Raw genomic sequence first — 16,023 nt, forward strand, 5'->3', positions numbered from 1 at the left:
TATTTCTGCTTTATAGCGCCTATTTCAATTTTTTTAGAGCCTAGATGCCTGCCTATTCCGGGGTTTTTTAGTGCCTAAATTTCCGGGCCCTACTGATAACATGTCGGAGGATTGAAATGGAGAGCTCGCGTGCGCCGTAACCACAGTTGAGGCGGCAGTATAGACGGCGACAAGCCTGCTTAGCTTTCGCTGCGAATATCCTGGCATAGCCGAGCTAAACCACTGCCAATTTTTTTACTACTTTCTGTACAGAGTGTACAGTTATTTGCGCGTGCACACTTTTGCGGTGTCTTGCCCTTCTATCCGTTTTGCCCCGAGCATGGGGCAACAAGCAACGACAGTCACGTGATTAACCTTTTGGAGCTTCGCTAATCTACCCTAATTTTCCTTACCTTCTCTCTATCAGCCTCGATTACGAAGCTCCGCCTTGCATACACTAAATTGGCTTCGTGCTAGCCTTGTGATTACATCTTTTGGCAGAGCGGCCGTCCTTGTCCAACATGGTGCGCTGCAATAAGCCGTTCCCCAAGGGTGAATGAACAAACGCAAGATGTATGTGTGGAGTGTAGCCACTATATGGCGAGCGCAAAATAACGCGAAGAGACAGCACGACAAGGCAGAGGTGAATGGTGTGTGATTTGCGATTTTTATTGGTCTTCCCTCTACAATCACTAGAAAGAAGCGGAACGATTCATTTGATTAGGTCGAAGAATGTGAAATGCGCAATGGAGGGAGATGTAGACGCCATTCACGACACTTTTGCTCTTACGCCGAGTCTCTTAAGTTAAAATGATGCCAGTGACGACAATGGGAGTGAACACAATTGTGAAAATAAAAAATGGAGGAGAACAAGAAGCATCGGGATTTCGCTTTTTTCGTCTACAACCACAAAAACACGTGTTTGCAGCCCATGCTTGAAAGACCGCCTACTGGTTCTACTGTGATAATGAAAGCTAGTACCGTAACAACGTTAGCAAATTTCTTGCGACAGAAGACAGGCTAAAGTTTCGTTTAAGAAACACTTCTCTCAGATGTTCAACGCTCGCTCAACGACTCTCTGCACTGCCATTATAATCCCCGAAATGTCCAGTATGTTGTGGAGGCGCACCTTCCCGTAATAGTCATTCCGTCGTTCTTTACGACTTGTCGCTATTTGTAGACCAAAAGAAACTCCTATTAACCAGTCGCTGGGCATCATGACGCAAGTGACACGCATACACACAGTGTAGTAGGAAAAGAAAGGAAGAATGTGAAAGAAGGAGTTTTGTGAAAAACTGGCATGGAACATTGATTGCTGCGATCTGGAAACACTGCACACCATAGCAGCCATAACTGGTCGAGGCGATCTCTTGACGCACGTTGCTGAAGGCGGCTTCGTGCGGCAAAACAAATGCATGATTTATGGGTGCCCATTCACGACGATTCACTGTCACACACGCGAGGTAAAAGAAGCAAGCGAGAGGTTAGATGGGGGCCTAGACGCGGCCCGCAGGAGTTTAGATTGTTCTTTGTTTTTTCTTCGGCGCACAACTTTCTCGTTGAGGTTCACACCGGGATGAAGGGACCGCTCCTATTTCGACTGCGCCCCGTCATGTCTCCTCTTGACTGACGTACCGTTGCAGCATTCGGGAAAGTCACGATCGAGATGCTCGTATGAAATTATGTACATAAAACACGATATTTTGTCGGGATGATCCGGAGAAAACTCTTCTAGAAAAGGGAAAAGGGAGAGGCAGAAAGAAACAGAGCGCTATGGCCATAGGGCAAAGAATGGAACAGTGCGTTCTCTCTACGTCTTGTTGTCTAAGCCTCCTGGGAGGAAAAGTCGTCGGCATGGAAAGAGAAACTTTTTTTTTTCCTTTCCTATGCCCTATCCTGACATAAAAAATGGCGCTTCGGCTACACATTTTTTTTCTAGTCGCAGTTCCACTAATACACATCAAGCACAAAGAGATGACGCTGTCCTCTGCCGTCCCAAAGTGTTGGGTGGAATTATTCCATTGCAAGGCGTGCTAATTCAGAAACAAAAAAATACGCGACCATACTGAATCGCCAATTACCGTTATTGCACGTGAGATTTAGAGAATGAGTTTAATCCCAGCGTCCGATCGCAGGTATGGGGTAGAATAATGCTGTTCACGACGGGCACTGAAAGTTGATGACGTCACAGAGACCATAATACAAGCGTGCTGAATTCCTAGCTTTCCTCTTCACCCTAGTTCGTGATGGATTCTTTGACTGCGACGGCGCACACCGCTTGCATCTTTACCGCCCAATCCCATCTCGAAACCGCAGAACCTGAACGGCCTGTCGAACCCGTATAGACGCCTTCCCGAACCTTCAACAACAGAGTCCACATTCTGCCGAGCACCGAGATCCTCGATAGGGCACCGTCCAGGACAGGCCACGTCCTCCTGCCAGGACTCGTCCAGATGGGTGAATTCCGATGACCGCGCATGTAAGGACACACGTCGCAGGCTTGCTTGAATGCGATTCCTTCTGCCGGCTTGCGCGTTGCACGTCCACGGCGTAGTCGTCGTCGGGTGGCGTGGTGCGAGGGACTAGAGCCGCCCCTCGAAGGGGCAGGAAAAGGCGGGCGCCACGCGGTTCACTTGCAGAAGTGTTCCTCTTTGGTGACCCTGCACGTCTGGCACTGCACCTTGCAGCACCAGACGAACTTGCAGTGGCACTTCTCGTCCACCTCGCGCACCACCGTCTGGTAGCCGCGGCCGCAGCACAGCAGTCGGCAGCCGTCCATGCCGTAGCTGGTGTTGTTGCACGAGCGACCCGCTGTGCCCAGCACGGCCAGCCTGCGGAAGCGGACACGCCAGTCAGCAGGGTTGCCCCACTAGAAGGGGTTTACGTTACAGTGGCTACAATGCATTGTTGAAGAAGATAAAGACGGAAGAACACAGACTGAAGCAGGTCCCGACCATGCGCCGTGCTTCTGTCAGTCAATCCTGAGACGAGCACTTTCTTAAAAAAATTTTTAAGTTTCACTTCAACGAAAACAAGACCGTAGACAAGACAGGATAGCGCATGCCTGTCTTCTTGTCGAGGTGGATCGCGAAATTCATGAAAAAAAAAGAAAAGAAAACAAAGCGCTCGCCTTGGCACTGCATGCTCGAAACCAACTAGCGCCCTCAGTCCACACAAAAATTGAACATGTGTCAGGAGGGGAGTCTCAGTTTCAACAACACGACTCGTCTCGACAAGTCCTTTCGTCGTTGGATAGCGGACTGAGGCTCCCGTATCAGCCCTTGTTCATTTTGTTTACCATCATTAGGAATCCCATCTTCCTGCCTTCTCGCTAGCATAGTTAGATGGGGGCCTTCTGTCAGTGTAATGCATTTGTGTGTGTTGCAACGTGCATCGCCACCAAAGAAAACACGAGCTCCTTTTGCGTTTCGCCTCCACCAAAACCGCGGCCGCCGCGATCGGGTTCGAACCGGGTACTCCGGCTTAGTAGCCGAGCGCCCTAACCACTGACCTACCCGCGGTAGGTGGCGAGGTGGAGGCCACGAATGCATTTCTGCCCTAATAAGTGTAAATCATAGCCCGTGAAATGCAGACACTACGCTATGCCTTCCTTGTTGTTCTTCGTAATTTTACCCGAGGTATGAAACGGATTAAATATTGTACAAAAAACACTCTCGTAAATGCCAAGCCTCTTCTATGTATTACTCATCAGGGCTCGTGGAGCGTTCGAGAGCGAGAAATGCGCAACGCTTTTTCTCTTCGCCTTTCGTGGAAGCGAACGTAAAGGTCAACGCCGAGGCAATGTACTCCAAACCCCCTGGTTCTTGGGGCCGCTCCCATTTTCATTTCTGCCTAGATCGAACAGGCCGCAGATATCGCCTGTCAAAACTGGAGAGGAATTCGGCCGCCAGCGGCAATGACCGACGAAGGTTGGCCGCTTAATGCCGAAGAGGGATTAGTGTCAACGGGCCATCGCGTCGATGAAAACTGATGATAGCTCGGGACTAGTTGCTACTTCTCGTTTTCTTTGCCGTGGAATGCTGCGTGCCCTGTGCATCGTGCTACCGTATCGAGCCCCATTAGATAGGATGCGCTTGTGGCTGCCCTATCAGGTATGGAGCGGCATGCATGTCTGGCCCCTGTGTTGAATTATAGATTAAGCCTGTCTGGCACCATGTGCGTCTGTTCGTACATATATGTTGTGTAGGCGCAGTGCTACTGCAATAAATAATAGGGATGCGCTGTTGCCACTAAAATGGCCAATAATCAATTCCTGCTGTAGAATTTTCACAGCCCATTCCAGCAGTGAGCAGTGGAGATTTCACATTCAAATGATCACTGGTTGGTGGAAGAAAACACTTCTTAGGGCACCGTTAGCACGTGTTGCAAGGTCTGCGCGCAAAGACCATCGAGGCGCATGGCCTTTCTCTGAGCCCTATGTCGGCACAGCTGTATTGCCCTTCGCTAGCAAAGTATGCTCAATACGTAGGAAAAGGGAAGCGAGCTCTCACGTCTCGTTGCGGGTGCAGTAGTCGGGCGACTCCTCGAGGTAGACGAGGTCCTTCTTCCCGGGCTTCTTGACGTCCCTGAGCACGGGCCGGAGCCGGGGCCGGCGCTTGCGGCCGCCCGCCCTGGCCCCGGCGCGCAGCGTCACGTGCGTGGCGCCGTCGAACTTGACCGACAGCGCGTCGCCCACGGCTCGGAACGGCTTGAGGCGGCGCCAGCAGACGCGCACCGAGCACGAGCCGGACACGCCGTGGCACTTGCAGACGGTCTCCATGGAGCGGCGGAGCGTGCGGCGGCCGGCCTCGTTGTTGTGCAGGTTCATGAGTCCCGGCGCCGTGGTCGGGTCCTCGCCGGCGTCCACGAACTTGCGGCTGAACTGGGCGCCGAAGTTGATGTCGTCAGAGCAGCCGCCCCACTCCCAGGAGCCGCGCGGCTTGCGCTGCCGGATGGCGCTGTCGCAGCCGCACTCGTTCAGTTCGCCCTTGCTGCAGGCGCGCGTGATGCTGTACGCCACGCCCGCCGCCGACACGCCGTACACGTACGCCTTCTCGCGGCTCACTGCGCAAGAGTGGTACACCCATGGTACACTGTAATAGGTTGTTGGGAACAAAAAAAGAATGGTCGACGCTTCTCGCCAATGCGATTCTTGTGTTCAGCAGCTGCGGTATTTGAACCGTAGGTGACCGCATACGGAACAAGCAGTGCCGAACGGAGGCGGCTCTGGGTTTCGGCATGGGCAGCGCACAAGGGTCCGCCGCCGCCTTCCTCCTCGCGCTTACTTACTGCGCTCCGCGTTCGTTCTCTTTCATCAGCCGCTGTGTTGCTCTTTCGCTCTGCCGATTACGCCGACGGCGACGGACGATGCTCAACCTAGAGCACTGCACGGGCCTCAATCTGAGGCCCAAGCCCGGCCCGGGCCCGAGACCTGAAGCCCGAGCCCGGCCCAGGCCCGCTAAATTATCGCTCTAGCGAGCCCGGCCCGGCCCGTGAATCCCGGAGTGAAGCCGGGCCCGGCCCGGCCCGTTTCACAGTAACGCTTGAGATATACTGCTCACTCTGAGCAAGTAGACTGCTACTAGACCGATAAGAAACTGGCCGACAAAGGTTCTTAAACCACAGTTTGGCTTGCAGAAATTTGGTTCTTTTTAACCCAGAAGGAAGTGATTAAGAGTAGTGCTCGCCAGGCCCGTCTTTTGGACAGTGATCTCGTGTAGGTGCGTAAAGATAAACTCGGAAGTTCCGAGAACTAAATAAAAAGGGCTACAAACGCGCGTAACAACTACTTTGCGATTTTAATCAGTTATATTTTGCCACCTGGAAGTATAAACAAAGCTGCCTAGCAAGCAGTGGGATCACATTTTTTTAGTGAAAGCGATCACACATGTTGAACTCATAGCCGAACTGGTCGGCTTTCAGCAGAAACGAAAAGCTAAAAGGCTTGAGTATTTCACGGTGTGGGTTTTGAAGACTCTGAGCGTCGTAAACTAATATACTCTGCTCGAATGCATTTCTAATAGTGTATAGGTATGTTTTGAGATGTCGAACGATCAATGGCTAATTAAGATCGGTTGAATTTTACCCTTACTTGTGGAGCAGAAGATAACGCGCGAACCACGTGATAACTTACAGGGCAAAACACTTGTCATGACAACCAGGCTGAAGAAGCGAGGAGGGATAGATGTGGTTATAAGATAAGATTCACAAACTCTCGCGAGCTTTTGTAGCTATTTCGTTTACGAGAAGTTCCGGTCAGTTGATCAAAAAGAAAATCAAACGCTTTTTGTTTGTGAATTTTCTCACATGATAAAAAATATAGTTCTAAAATAAAAGCTATGTTTTTGATGCTTAAGGGCCCAAGGGGAGTCAGGCTGTAAGAGACACCGAAGCAGAAGGCTCCGGATCATTTCGACCACCTGGGTTGCTTCAACGAGCAATTATACTACAAAGTGCATGGCTGTCATGCTTGCCGCATAAACAGAAATGCGGCCGTCGAGGCTAGGAGTAAACCCTGGTTCCCCGGCTCAGTAATCAAGCGCCTTGACCACTGAGCCACCGCGGCGTGGAAATAAGGAAATAAATAAGTCAATGAATAAAGTTTAGTCTTTTTCTCAGCGAGTACTAAAACCCATAGCTCATCCGTGTCGCTGCTCGAATGCCGCAATTGTGTACTTCACTCAATATTGAGTTAATAGTCGGACACCAGCCGTTTTTGTACGGACACAAGCCCGACTCGGGTCCGCAGCTTTAAGCCCGAGCCCGGCCCGGGCCCGCAACTTCAGGCCCGGGCCCGGCCCAGGCCCGGCAAAACAGATCATGTCCCGGCCCGCGGGCCGGGCCGGGCCGGGGCTTTCGGGCCGGCCCGAGCCCGTGCAGTGCACTAGCTCAACCCATGAACGGGAGCTCAAGAGCTGCGCACTAAAAAGTAAAAAGAACGGCACCCAGCTGTTTGCTTACCTAAAGGCCTGCCGCGTGTGAGCCCTCAGTCAGTGCGCACATAGAGGTGGGACATGTGGCCGAAGTTTTGTGCACCGTAGACCCAAGAGGAAACAAGATATTTTCGCCGTCAATTTATGCCTCCACGAATTAAGTTCCAGGATTGGCAAGTCTTGTATGCGACCATCTCAGGGTACATTTTCTTTCTTTGTTTTAATGAAAAAGAAACGGCCTGTGGTAGAACGTGCCCAATGTATTGAAAAGGCGTTAGAGACCGGATTGCGGTGACACAAACTTGGAAAGTGTATCGCATGACGTGATTAAAGAGTCTCATCAAGCGACTGTTATGAAGATTCGATGACGTCACCGCTTGAATAGGAAGCGAATTATTGCGGTGAATAACTTAGTCGACCTGTGCAAGACTTCTGGGCCTCGGAGAGGGGTCTGAAAGTGAATCTTCTAATAACAGCACCAAATGGCTACTGTCGTCCTAGTAGAAAAAAACAACGAAAAACAAAGTGACGCAGCGAATTGGATAGGCTCACATATCACCGGCTTGCATCAACGTATCGACCAGTACGGGCCACAGTAACGAAATGTCACTCGATGTTGCAAGCGTAAATATAACCTTGATATTGCAACAGCATCCACATTGGGATCCCTTTTGAGAGAGATTGAACGGCAGGGAGGTCAGACGTTAGCAATATCGCTATTAGTTTTGGTTGATCAAAAAAAAAAAGAAGAAAGAAGCGAAGGCCGGGAAATGAAAGGGAAGGCAATGAAATAACAAGTGCAAAAAGCAAGAACACATAGACGAGTAAGTGAACCGCGCCCTTCGAGCCCATCCCGCACCTTTGGCAAAGTCATAAAGACGAAACCCTGTCCAGACACGCGGAAGGATTCCCCACCCCTGCCTTTAACGACAACCGTATAACACTCTGTAATATAGCACCTTTCAACGCCCGTGTCGTCGTTGGCGTCGAAAGGAACCAATTTCCAGCGGCGGCGTGCAACCACTCCTGCGCTAAAGCCGTAGACGGCGCGCGCACAGGCGCCGACAACTCGGCGGGGATCGAAACGCGCACCCATACGTGTGTACCGGGGGGACTCATTGCGAGCGGGGCCGCCCCATTTTACGAGCCTCATCCCAAAAGAGGAGGAGGAGGACGCTTCCCCATCCGTTATTCGCACGGCTCTGCATGGACGAGCAGTGCGGGCTCTCATTTCGCCTCACCTCTGCAGACAGGGACGGCTCTTTCCTTTCTCTCTCTCTCACACACAAAAAAAATATACAAGGGCAGAAAAAGCGTTCCTCCCCACAAGTCCGAGGCGATGGGACAAGGTTGTTAAACTAGCACCGCAGTCCCGCAGAGACCGCGGATGCTCCGCAGGCGGAGCTTGCGTGCTCCCCAGCGCTTTTAATCTTGTGACGAGTCGCTACGCATGCTGTTTGTAACGCGGTGGCTGTCATCCGGCCTGCGTTTCCCCGCTAGCAGCAGGGAAAGTAGCGGATTGAGCCGTGGCGCGGAAATCTGCTGTAGTCAGGCAGACAGGATCTGTCCTCTTACTCCCCCAGCAGCTAGGGGAGTGGAGTTGAGGGGTGTATACAGAGACCGCTGGGGGAAAGGAAGGGGGCAGGGGAGAGGGTGGCTTTATTCAACGAAGAGCGAGGAACCGGGCCGAGAGGGGACACCTCTCTCTGGATTTTCATTTAAGGCCGCTGACTCGTGTTGCATCGATGACTCTGTATGTGAAGCGGAAAGATAGAGCTTGGGGTAAGGGCAGCTGGCAAGGACACCAGCTGCATTTAGGCTTCTTCCACCAGGGCTATTCTTGCACGCGGGTACAGCCGTTCTAGAAAAGATGTGTGCCTTGACTGCAGATTGTCAGTACGGAGCGCCACCTGAGCGCATACGCTGAAGTTTCGGTTATCGAGTACCTTGATATGGACTGAGTGAGCAAGAGTAGAAAGCTAAAGGCACCATCTCGACAGCGCCTGAACTAAAGTTTGATGAGACTGCCGTCAATGTTTTAAATTTTCGAAGGATTTAATTGTTTTAGCTGCAGTGCACAGACTTTGCCAAAAGTCTGTGCCAAAAGTTGCAGACTTTGCCAAAAGTTGCAGTGCACAGACTTTGCCAATGCACAGACTTTGCCGAAAGTAACCACCGTGACTTTCGAAAGCAGGCTGACGGCGGAGCGGCGACGCTGCGGTCGCCAGTTCAAGTCGGCTGCGAGGATAGCCTCTGTGACGTCAAACTGAGGTGGCGTTATCCTCCTCAGGGTGATATGTATCCTGGTAACAAAAGATGCGGTAAGGGCAGGCTGGTTAATTTTGGAAAAGAAATTTTAAGAGGCCGCAAGAGGGCAAAATGGATTGCGGGACATACGCGAGTTAAAGATATCCAAGCTGAAGTCAAGACGAGGAAATGGATTGTGAAGAGCACGCACTGCGGAGGAAAGCGATGTTCCCGTAGTGTGTAAGGAGTGGATTCCAAGGGAATAACCGCATCAGGGGGCGGCAAAGAGTCAGATGGGCCGACGAGATTAGGAGGAATGCAAACATAAGATCGGCGCAGCTGCTGCGCAGGTCATGGCGAATTGAAGGGATAGAAGCCTTTCTCCTCCAGGGAACGTGAATAGGCTGCTGATGACGATGAGGGGTTTAACGTCCAGGAGCCGCACATGGACTGTGGGGGACGCCGTAGTGCAGGGCTCCGGATTAATTTCGACCACGTCGTGTTTTTTTTTTTTCATCACACGAAACACGGGTGTTTTTGCACGGCTGGGACTCGATCCGGCGACCTTGAGCTCGGCAACAGAGCTCCGAAGCCAGTGAGCCGCCGCGGAGGGTCAGGTAGTATTTTGGTTGGGGCTAGTTCAGTCTCAGCTGAAGTTGATTCGGAGGAGGGTTCATCTCATTTTTTTTCCTCGTCATTTAACGCGCAATCCTTGCTGGGCTAGTATGATTCATTATCGGGCCGAGAAACGAGGGATGACGTCGTATTATTTTTACACACGCTTGCGCTTTCTGAACTCGTCTGTCAGCAACCCACGGTCTCTGCCAGGGTTCGGGCTCGATGACCTTGCAAATCTCTTTCTCATCCGATAAGAATGCGAGCTGTTCATCGGATGGAGAATCATCGTTTCCGCTGGCACCCACATAACCTCCCGGTTCGCAGGCTGTGTCGCAAGCGCCTGTGGCTTCCTGTGCTTCCCATTGATACGTTCGGCGCGCCGTGCTGGCGTGGCAGCCAAGGGAGAAGGGCACGCGACCATAATAAACCGACGACGTCACGAAGGTTGGAAGTCTTTCGCAGGGGGCCCACCCCGCGTGGAGCAACAAACAGGCCGGCGCGAATGGTGGGTCTTCGTCGAGCGTCGCCGATGGCGGTCCGCCGTGAAACTGACTCGAGACCTCGTCGCGGCCTCAGCATGCGAGGGCCCGACATTTATTTACTATTCGCCCGAGCGTTTCCTATTTTGGTCATTGCTGCGCCTTCGTTCCGCCACAGGCTCGGCGTACCCCATGTTTTCAGCACGTTGTACGTCTACAGGTTCCATGTGTCCCTAGCTGACTGCAGCAGCCATCTAAAGAGCACGTTAAAGCAAAATTGTCACCAGATGCCACTTTATTTTATCGCTATCAAGGGGACCATGAGTATTAACATCCTTTTGGCTGCTAACATGCAATAATCATGCTTTCGAAGTGCCCAGTGTTTCATTACGAAACGGCTTAGGTGCGCATTTTGTTTACACCCGCCGTGGTGGCTCAGTGGTTACGGCGCTCGGCTGCTGGCACTAAAGACGCGGGTTCGATCCCGGTCGCGGCGGCTGAATTTCGATGGAGGCGAATTTCTAGAGGCCCGTGCACTGTGCGATGTCAGTGCACGTTAAAGAAACCCAGGTGGTCGAAATTTCCGGAGCCCTTCACTACAGCGTCCCTCATAGCCTGAGTCGCTTTGGGACGTTAAACCCCAATAAACCAACCAAACCAAGCATTTTGTTTACAAGGGCACGTAGCTCAAAAAGTTATTTCCAAGTGCTTTGCTGCGATTCGTGATCAGTTTCAAAATTATGCTTTCGAGTGCATGATCACGTAAATCCTTATCTGCTGCAGTTCTCCGTGAGCAAAGTTGATGTCCAAACATGACCGGTGACAGGGGCGCTATTCTATGATTGGGGCAGCTGCATGGGCGTCCGGAGGGGGGGGCAAGGGGGGGGCGGTTGCACCCCCCTGGAAAATCACTCACTCGAACCGTGAGTGATGGCCGCACACCAGGGGCGGTGGTGCGCTCAGTCAAAAGGGTAAAAGCAGCCCCGCATGGTCACATCTGCGAAATGCCGCGTCCGGGCGTGCGTCGTTCCGCCGTTTTCAAACCACGCCATCGTTAGCTCTACTAAAGGGCGACCTGTTCCAGACATACAGCGGCACCGGCGAGCATGTGTTTCGAGCCGCCTTGAGATGGGTGTCTGTTTCTTTGATCTCTAGAGAGATAGCGACACGGAGGCAGACAGTGCACGGGGCATCTTGTTTTCGCCTATGTCGTTACGCCGGTCACCGATGAATTCTTAAGGAGGGAAGGACAAATCAGCCGTGTCCACCCCCGCTTTTTCGGGCTGCTCAGGGGCAAGCGGGCGATGAGTTGGCGCCGCCGCCGCTCGCTGTCTCCTCCGATCCACGTGTAGCGCAGTTCGGTAGAAGCGCCGCTTTCAGAATCTCCGGCAAAGGGGATTAGCTGCTTTTGTTCACGGCGACGCAGTCTCCGGAGGCGCCCCCACACCAGCGTTCTTTGCGTCTTCTGTGAAAACCAGCGCCTTTGGTCAACGCAGCCCGATGGCGCCTGCCTGGCTCGCCTGTCACCTCTGGCTGGGCCTCAAATCACAACAGCGCCCATGTACTGTGCGTGTCAGTGCATGGTAAAGAGACCCAGGTGGTCGACATTACCCGGAACTCTGTACTACTCCATCCCTCATAGCCTGAGTCGTTTTGGGGCTCTGAACCCCATAAAAACACAAAAACAAATTTTCCGACCGGAGTGGCGAGTGTCCCTTCCCCTCGGAAGTTGCGCGGCGTTCCTTTCACCCCCAAAGTGCGCATTCGGGGATACTGCGGCAAGTAAGCCCTCGCACGTGTGCGCGCCTCTGTGTTTGTGCTTGGGTGTTTTTAGTGGCCGGTTGTCAGCGAAGCTGAGAACAACCAAGACAGCGGACGAGAAAACGACGAGCGGCGAGCAGTGTGTGTGGGGTTGCTCGACTGTGCGGATGCGCAAGCAAGATGGAGCGAGGTGTATGAAGCTGCGAGCGTGCATTTATCTTGTAAATAAGTTTTCGTTGTATATATAGTCATCTTTTGTTTTCAACGTACGCGTTCAACAGTTTTTCCAATCAATGTGTATGATGAGTGTGCACCGAGAGCGTGTAATGAAGCACAGAAGTGAATTTATCACACGTGTAATTACGCAATTCGCCCAGAAAAATCCGAGGCGCCTACAGTTGCTGTTCAAGGAAGACTGACTGAGTGACTGTAGTTGCGTGTTTGCGAACATATTGTGCTGTGTGCTGGTCATCAATCCGGGTGAGTCGAGAACCCGTATGCAGGAAGACTGAGCACTCTTCTCCACGAAGTGATATAGCATCTTTTTGCATTTTTTATTAATTTTAGTTGTTTCTTCGTTGATAAACTCCAATGTACCTCTCCTAGCCGCGCTTTAATTTGCTGTTTGTAATTTTTCTTTCATGTGTGCATTTTGTTTAATTTTTATTTATATATAAATAAATAAATTTACTCCGCAAATAGCGCCTTTTTGCTACGAACATACCCCCCCCCCCCCCCCCCCCCCGGGGCACCAACGGGGCCCCCCCCTGCAAAAAATTCTGCGGACGCCCTTGGGCAGCTGTGAATCTTCCTAAGCTTGCGGAGGTTACAATGCGACGATGCTCCAATCCATAACTTGTCGTTCTCCTCCTTCTGCCCTCTTTTCATACCCGGCAAATTTAGCTGCTCGGTGCCAGACTGACAAGGTTTCCCTTCCTTAATGTGCTGCGTGAATGCCTGAGGCACCGGCGTTGTCCAATCAAGAGAGCCGACAGCACAGATAGCCCAGGCATAAGGCAGCCAAAGAGAAAGGCTCCAGTCACAAAGCGCGCTGACGTCAGACAGCTTTTCATGCTTTCCGCTTTGGAAAGGCTAAACGTTGGTGCACAGCTGGACATAGCAGCTGGCTCGTACGCGCTATCAGGGCTATGGCGGAGCTTAGTTACGTATTGACGGCGAATGCGGTCGCCGATACAGCGTCTGGCGAAGGCTGATTTCGACGTGCACTGAAACAAAAGGTGTAGGGGACACATAAGCTCCACCGTAAGGGTATGACGCGATAGCTCTAGTGTGTTACCCCCCATATGTGCGGAATTGGTGATTCTCGACTTTACATTGATAGTTCCTTGGGGTTCTCGTTCCAATTCTGGCGCACTGGTGCAGCGGTTAAGCGATACGCCACTGCCATGCGATGGCAGGTGCTCCCAGCGGTGGGCCTTGTGCTATCCAGGTTGCTCTTCCCGATCGACCAATCATTAATTTAACTGCTACCTGCCACGGTGGGCAGTTTGCTCACTATTCGTTGGGCAGGTTGTGATGACTCCGCAAGGTCACATGACCTAGGTGGCCCACCTCCTGAAGCCGGCAGCGACTTTCTGGTGAACAGGGCCTTTAACGCTATCGCTTTAAAACTGTGTAAGTAGTGCACAGTTGACCGCAAGGAAACTCTCCCGCGAGACTGAGCGTAGTTTTCTCCAACCTCAACCTGCACTTGATTGCCAGAATTTGAAAGCACTTGCATGGCGCAGCAGCCACACCGGTCACCTGCTTGAAGCAGAGCTTAATATGGAGGTGTTTGGCCCATGCCGACGGAAAACCAATGAACAGAAAGGGGGTGCGAAGTAAGTGTGCTTCGCAGTGGAGTACAATACAGAGGCAGATAAAATGAACTTGGGGTCTCGCAGACTAAACACGCGGGCAAATTACGCCCTGCTCAAAAGGGCAACTGGGTTGCGCACCTAAGATTAATGAATGACTCGACTGTAAACAGACGCCACTCAAGACTTCCAAGCGTGCCAGCGGCAACAAGCGAGGAGAAGCAAAAAGGAAGAAAGAAGAAAGGTACGTCTACGCTTCGCTCTTTGCTCGCGTGGCCAGTGTTTACATTTGCCACGAGAGGCTCTTCGGCGTCACGTCAGGTTACGCCTTCTCCCATACTGCACGAAAACGTTCTGCTGAGTTTGCCTGTGCAGAGGTCCTCTGCACTAACAGCTTGGTTGCTTGCCGAGCTCGCATTTCTGTGCGCATATTAGCTAATGAAAAAAACCTCAAGAAAGACCGGTACGAGGAGATTAGCTTGCTGTTTTGAATGTCAAGGCCTGCCTATCACGCGAGGCGCTTCCAGGTTCAAGTACAAAGCTAGTAAGCAGGGAACGCCACAGGCGGGTGCGCACGACGGTTGGTCGTAGTTGCAACGAATCGCCATTAACAACCTGATTTAGCTATAGAGAGAAACATGACATTGCTGCCAAGTAAGTGAACTTGGCAATACAGTTATAAGCGTTGAGCTTTCCAAGGAGTGTACAGCTTTTCCAGACGTTATTTGGTCAGTTAGCTCCTGTAACTGAAATAGTCGCCGAGTCATTCTGCACGGTACCGGTTTGATCGCTGCCGTTCTAGGCGTTGTGCACTGCATGGTTTCTCACTGACGGCCTAAAAAGCCTCGCGACCCAGGTGTGAAGCGTGAGCCCTGTCCTGTCAATCATGCGATGTGGCGTACAGGAAGTTTTGAAATGTGCTGATCCTCAAGTACACTCCTAATGAGGGTAAAAAGTTCTATTTCAAAGGTAAATGTAGATGAAATTGCATGAGAAAGGTTGATTTACTCTGAATATGTCGTGTCCGGTCGCTGTGCTGAATGCAGCGAAAGATGCACACGGTACCTTAAGATTTTGTTTATTTAAAGCTGATGACGGTGCGACCAGCGTCGACCGAGGCAGGAGCCGAACTGGCCGTCCGAAGAAAGGAGGGAGCGGAGAAGCGTCCATGGGAGGGAGTGGCTTCCCAAAACAGGAGGAGGATGCGGGGGCGCACCGTGGGGGGGGCATCGGCGACAGCGCGCGAAGAGGGGGCAAGTGGCCGTTCGGACGGGACACTGCAGGGGTAAAGCCTGGCCCGCATGGAGCGTTTTTTACCCGCGAAATCGCGTCGCGCGCCCAACGCCCGCGCCGGCGTCGACGAATTCACTCCCGCATGGTCAGCAGCCGAGCGGCGCGCGCTACGGGCGACGTTGACAAGATGGTTGCGCCCTGCTCGCCCACTTCGGAATAAATACATGTCACCGCTGGATTCTTCGACGTGATAGCTCGCTCAGATGGTAGCGGTTCGCTTTTACTTCGCACAGCTCGCCCACGCGTAGAGGTATAAGCGATAACTAGCCTTTGTTTTTCAGATAATTTCGCGATTTTCAAGCTCTTAGGCCTAACTGTGTTTACCTCGCAAGAACGACACCTGGTGAAGCAGTTGTCTAGCTTTTATTCACTTGCTACATTTTCATCTATTAGCAGTTTTTCTACTTGGAACGAAAAAAGGCTCGCAATGCACCCATCGTAGTTATCAGCAATTACGGATAAAAAAAATTCTTCAACACAGCGTTTATGTGCTTTGGCGTCTTGTCACTAGATGGCGCTACCGTTTACGCGTGCCCCTGATGGACGGCGCGGCCAGCTAAAAGCGACTCCTCCGAGAGACAACACGCTGCTCGGCCGTTTCGGCCGAGAAACCCGAAGCCCAAGCCTCGGTACTATAGTGAACTAGAACTCGGTACCCTCGGTGTGTCAAACGCCCGTGTTTCCGGATAATAACTATGCTTTCCGGGAAGCACGACGCAGTTTTGGTGGTCAAGCTACAGTGCCAGAGAGAGCTCGCAAGCGCGTCTCTCTCGACCGGCGTGGCTCCGCCCAGAGTCACGTGACGCCCGTTCCGGCTCTCATTGGCCCTCTGTCGCTGCCCTCTCCTGGCGTCGGCGCGGCGTCGACGTTTTTATCTGTTTCGACAGAACCCGACGA

General features: G+C 52.1%; 1 protein-coding gene across 1 annotated transcript in view; it reads right to left on the reverse strand.

Moving 5' to 3' along the window:
* Positions 1 to 627: 627 nt before the first annotated feature.
* Positions 628 to 16,023, reverse strand: part of LOC149341483 (protein Wnt-4-like) — a 53,757-nt gene continuing 38,361 nt past the window's right edge. Inside the window, exons 3-4 of the mRNA XM_089543593.1 lie at positions 4,491 to 5,043; positions 628 to 2,810 (exon numbers count right to left, since the gene is read on the reverse strand). Of these exons, the coding sequence (XP_089399719.1) occupies positions 2,609 to 2,810; positions 4,491 to 5,043 (755 nt within the window). The 3' untranslated portion in view covers positions 628 to 2,608. The remainder of the gene's footprint in view (positions 2,811 to 4,490; positions 5,044 to 16,023) is intronic.

The sequence above is a fragment of the Amblyomma mixtum genome, chromosome 5 (assembly GCF_055824585.1).
Source record: "Amblyomma mixtum isolate Tamu chromosome 5, ASM5582458v1, whole genome shotgun sequence".
Lineage (NCBI taxonomy): Eukaryota > Metazoa > Arthropoda > Arachnida > Ixodida > Ixodidae > Amblyomma > Amblyomma mixtum.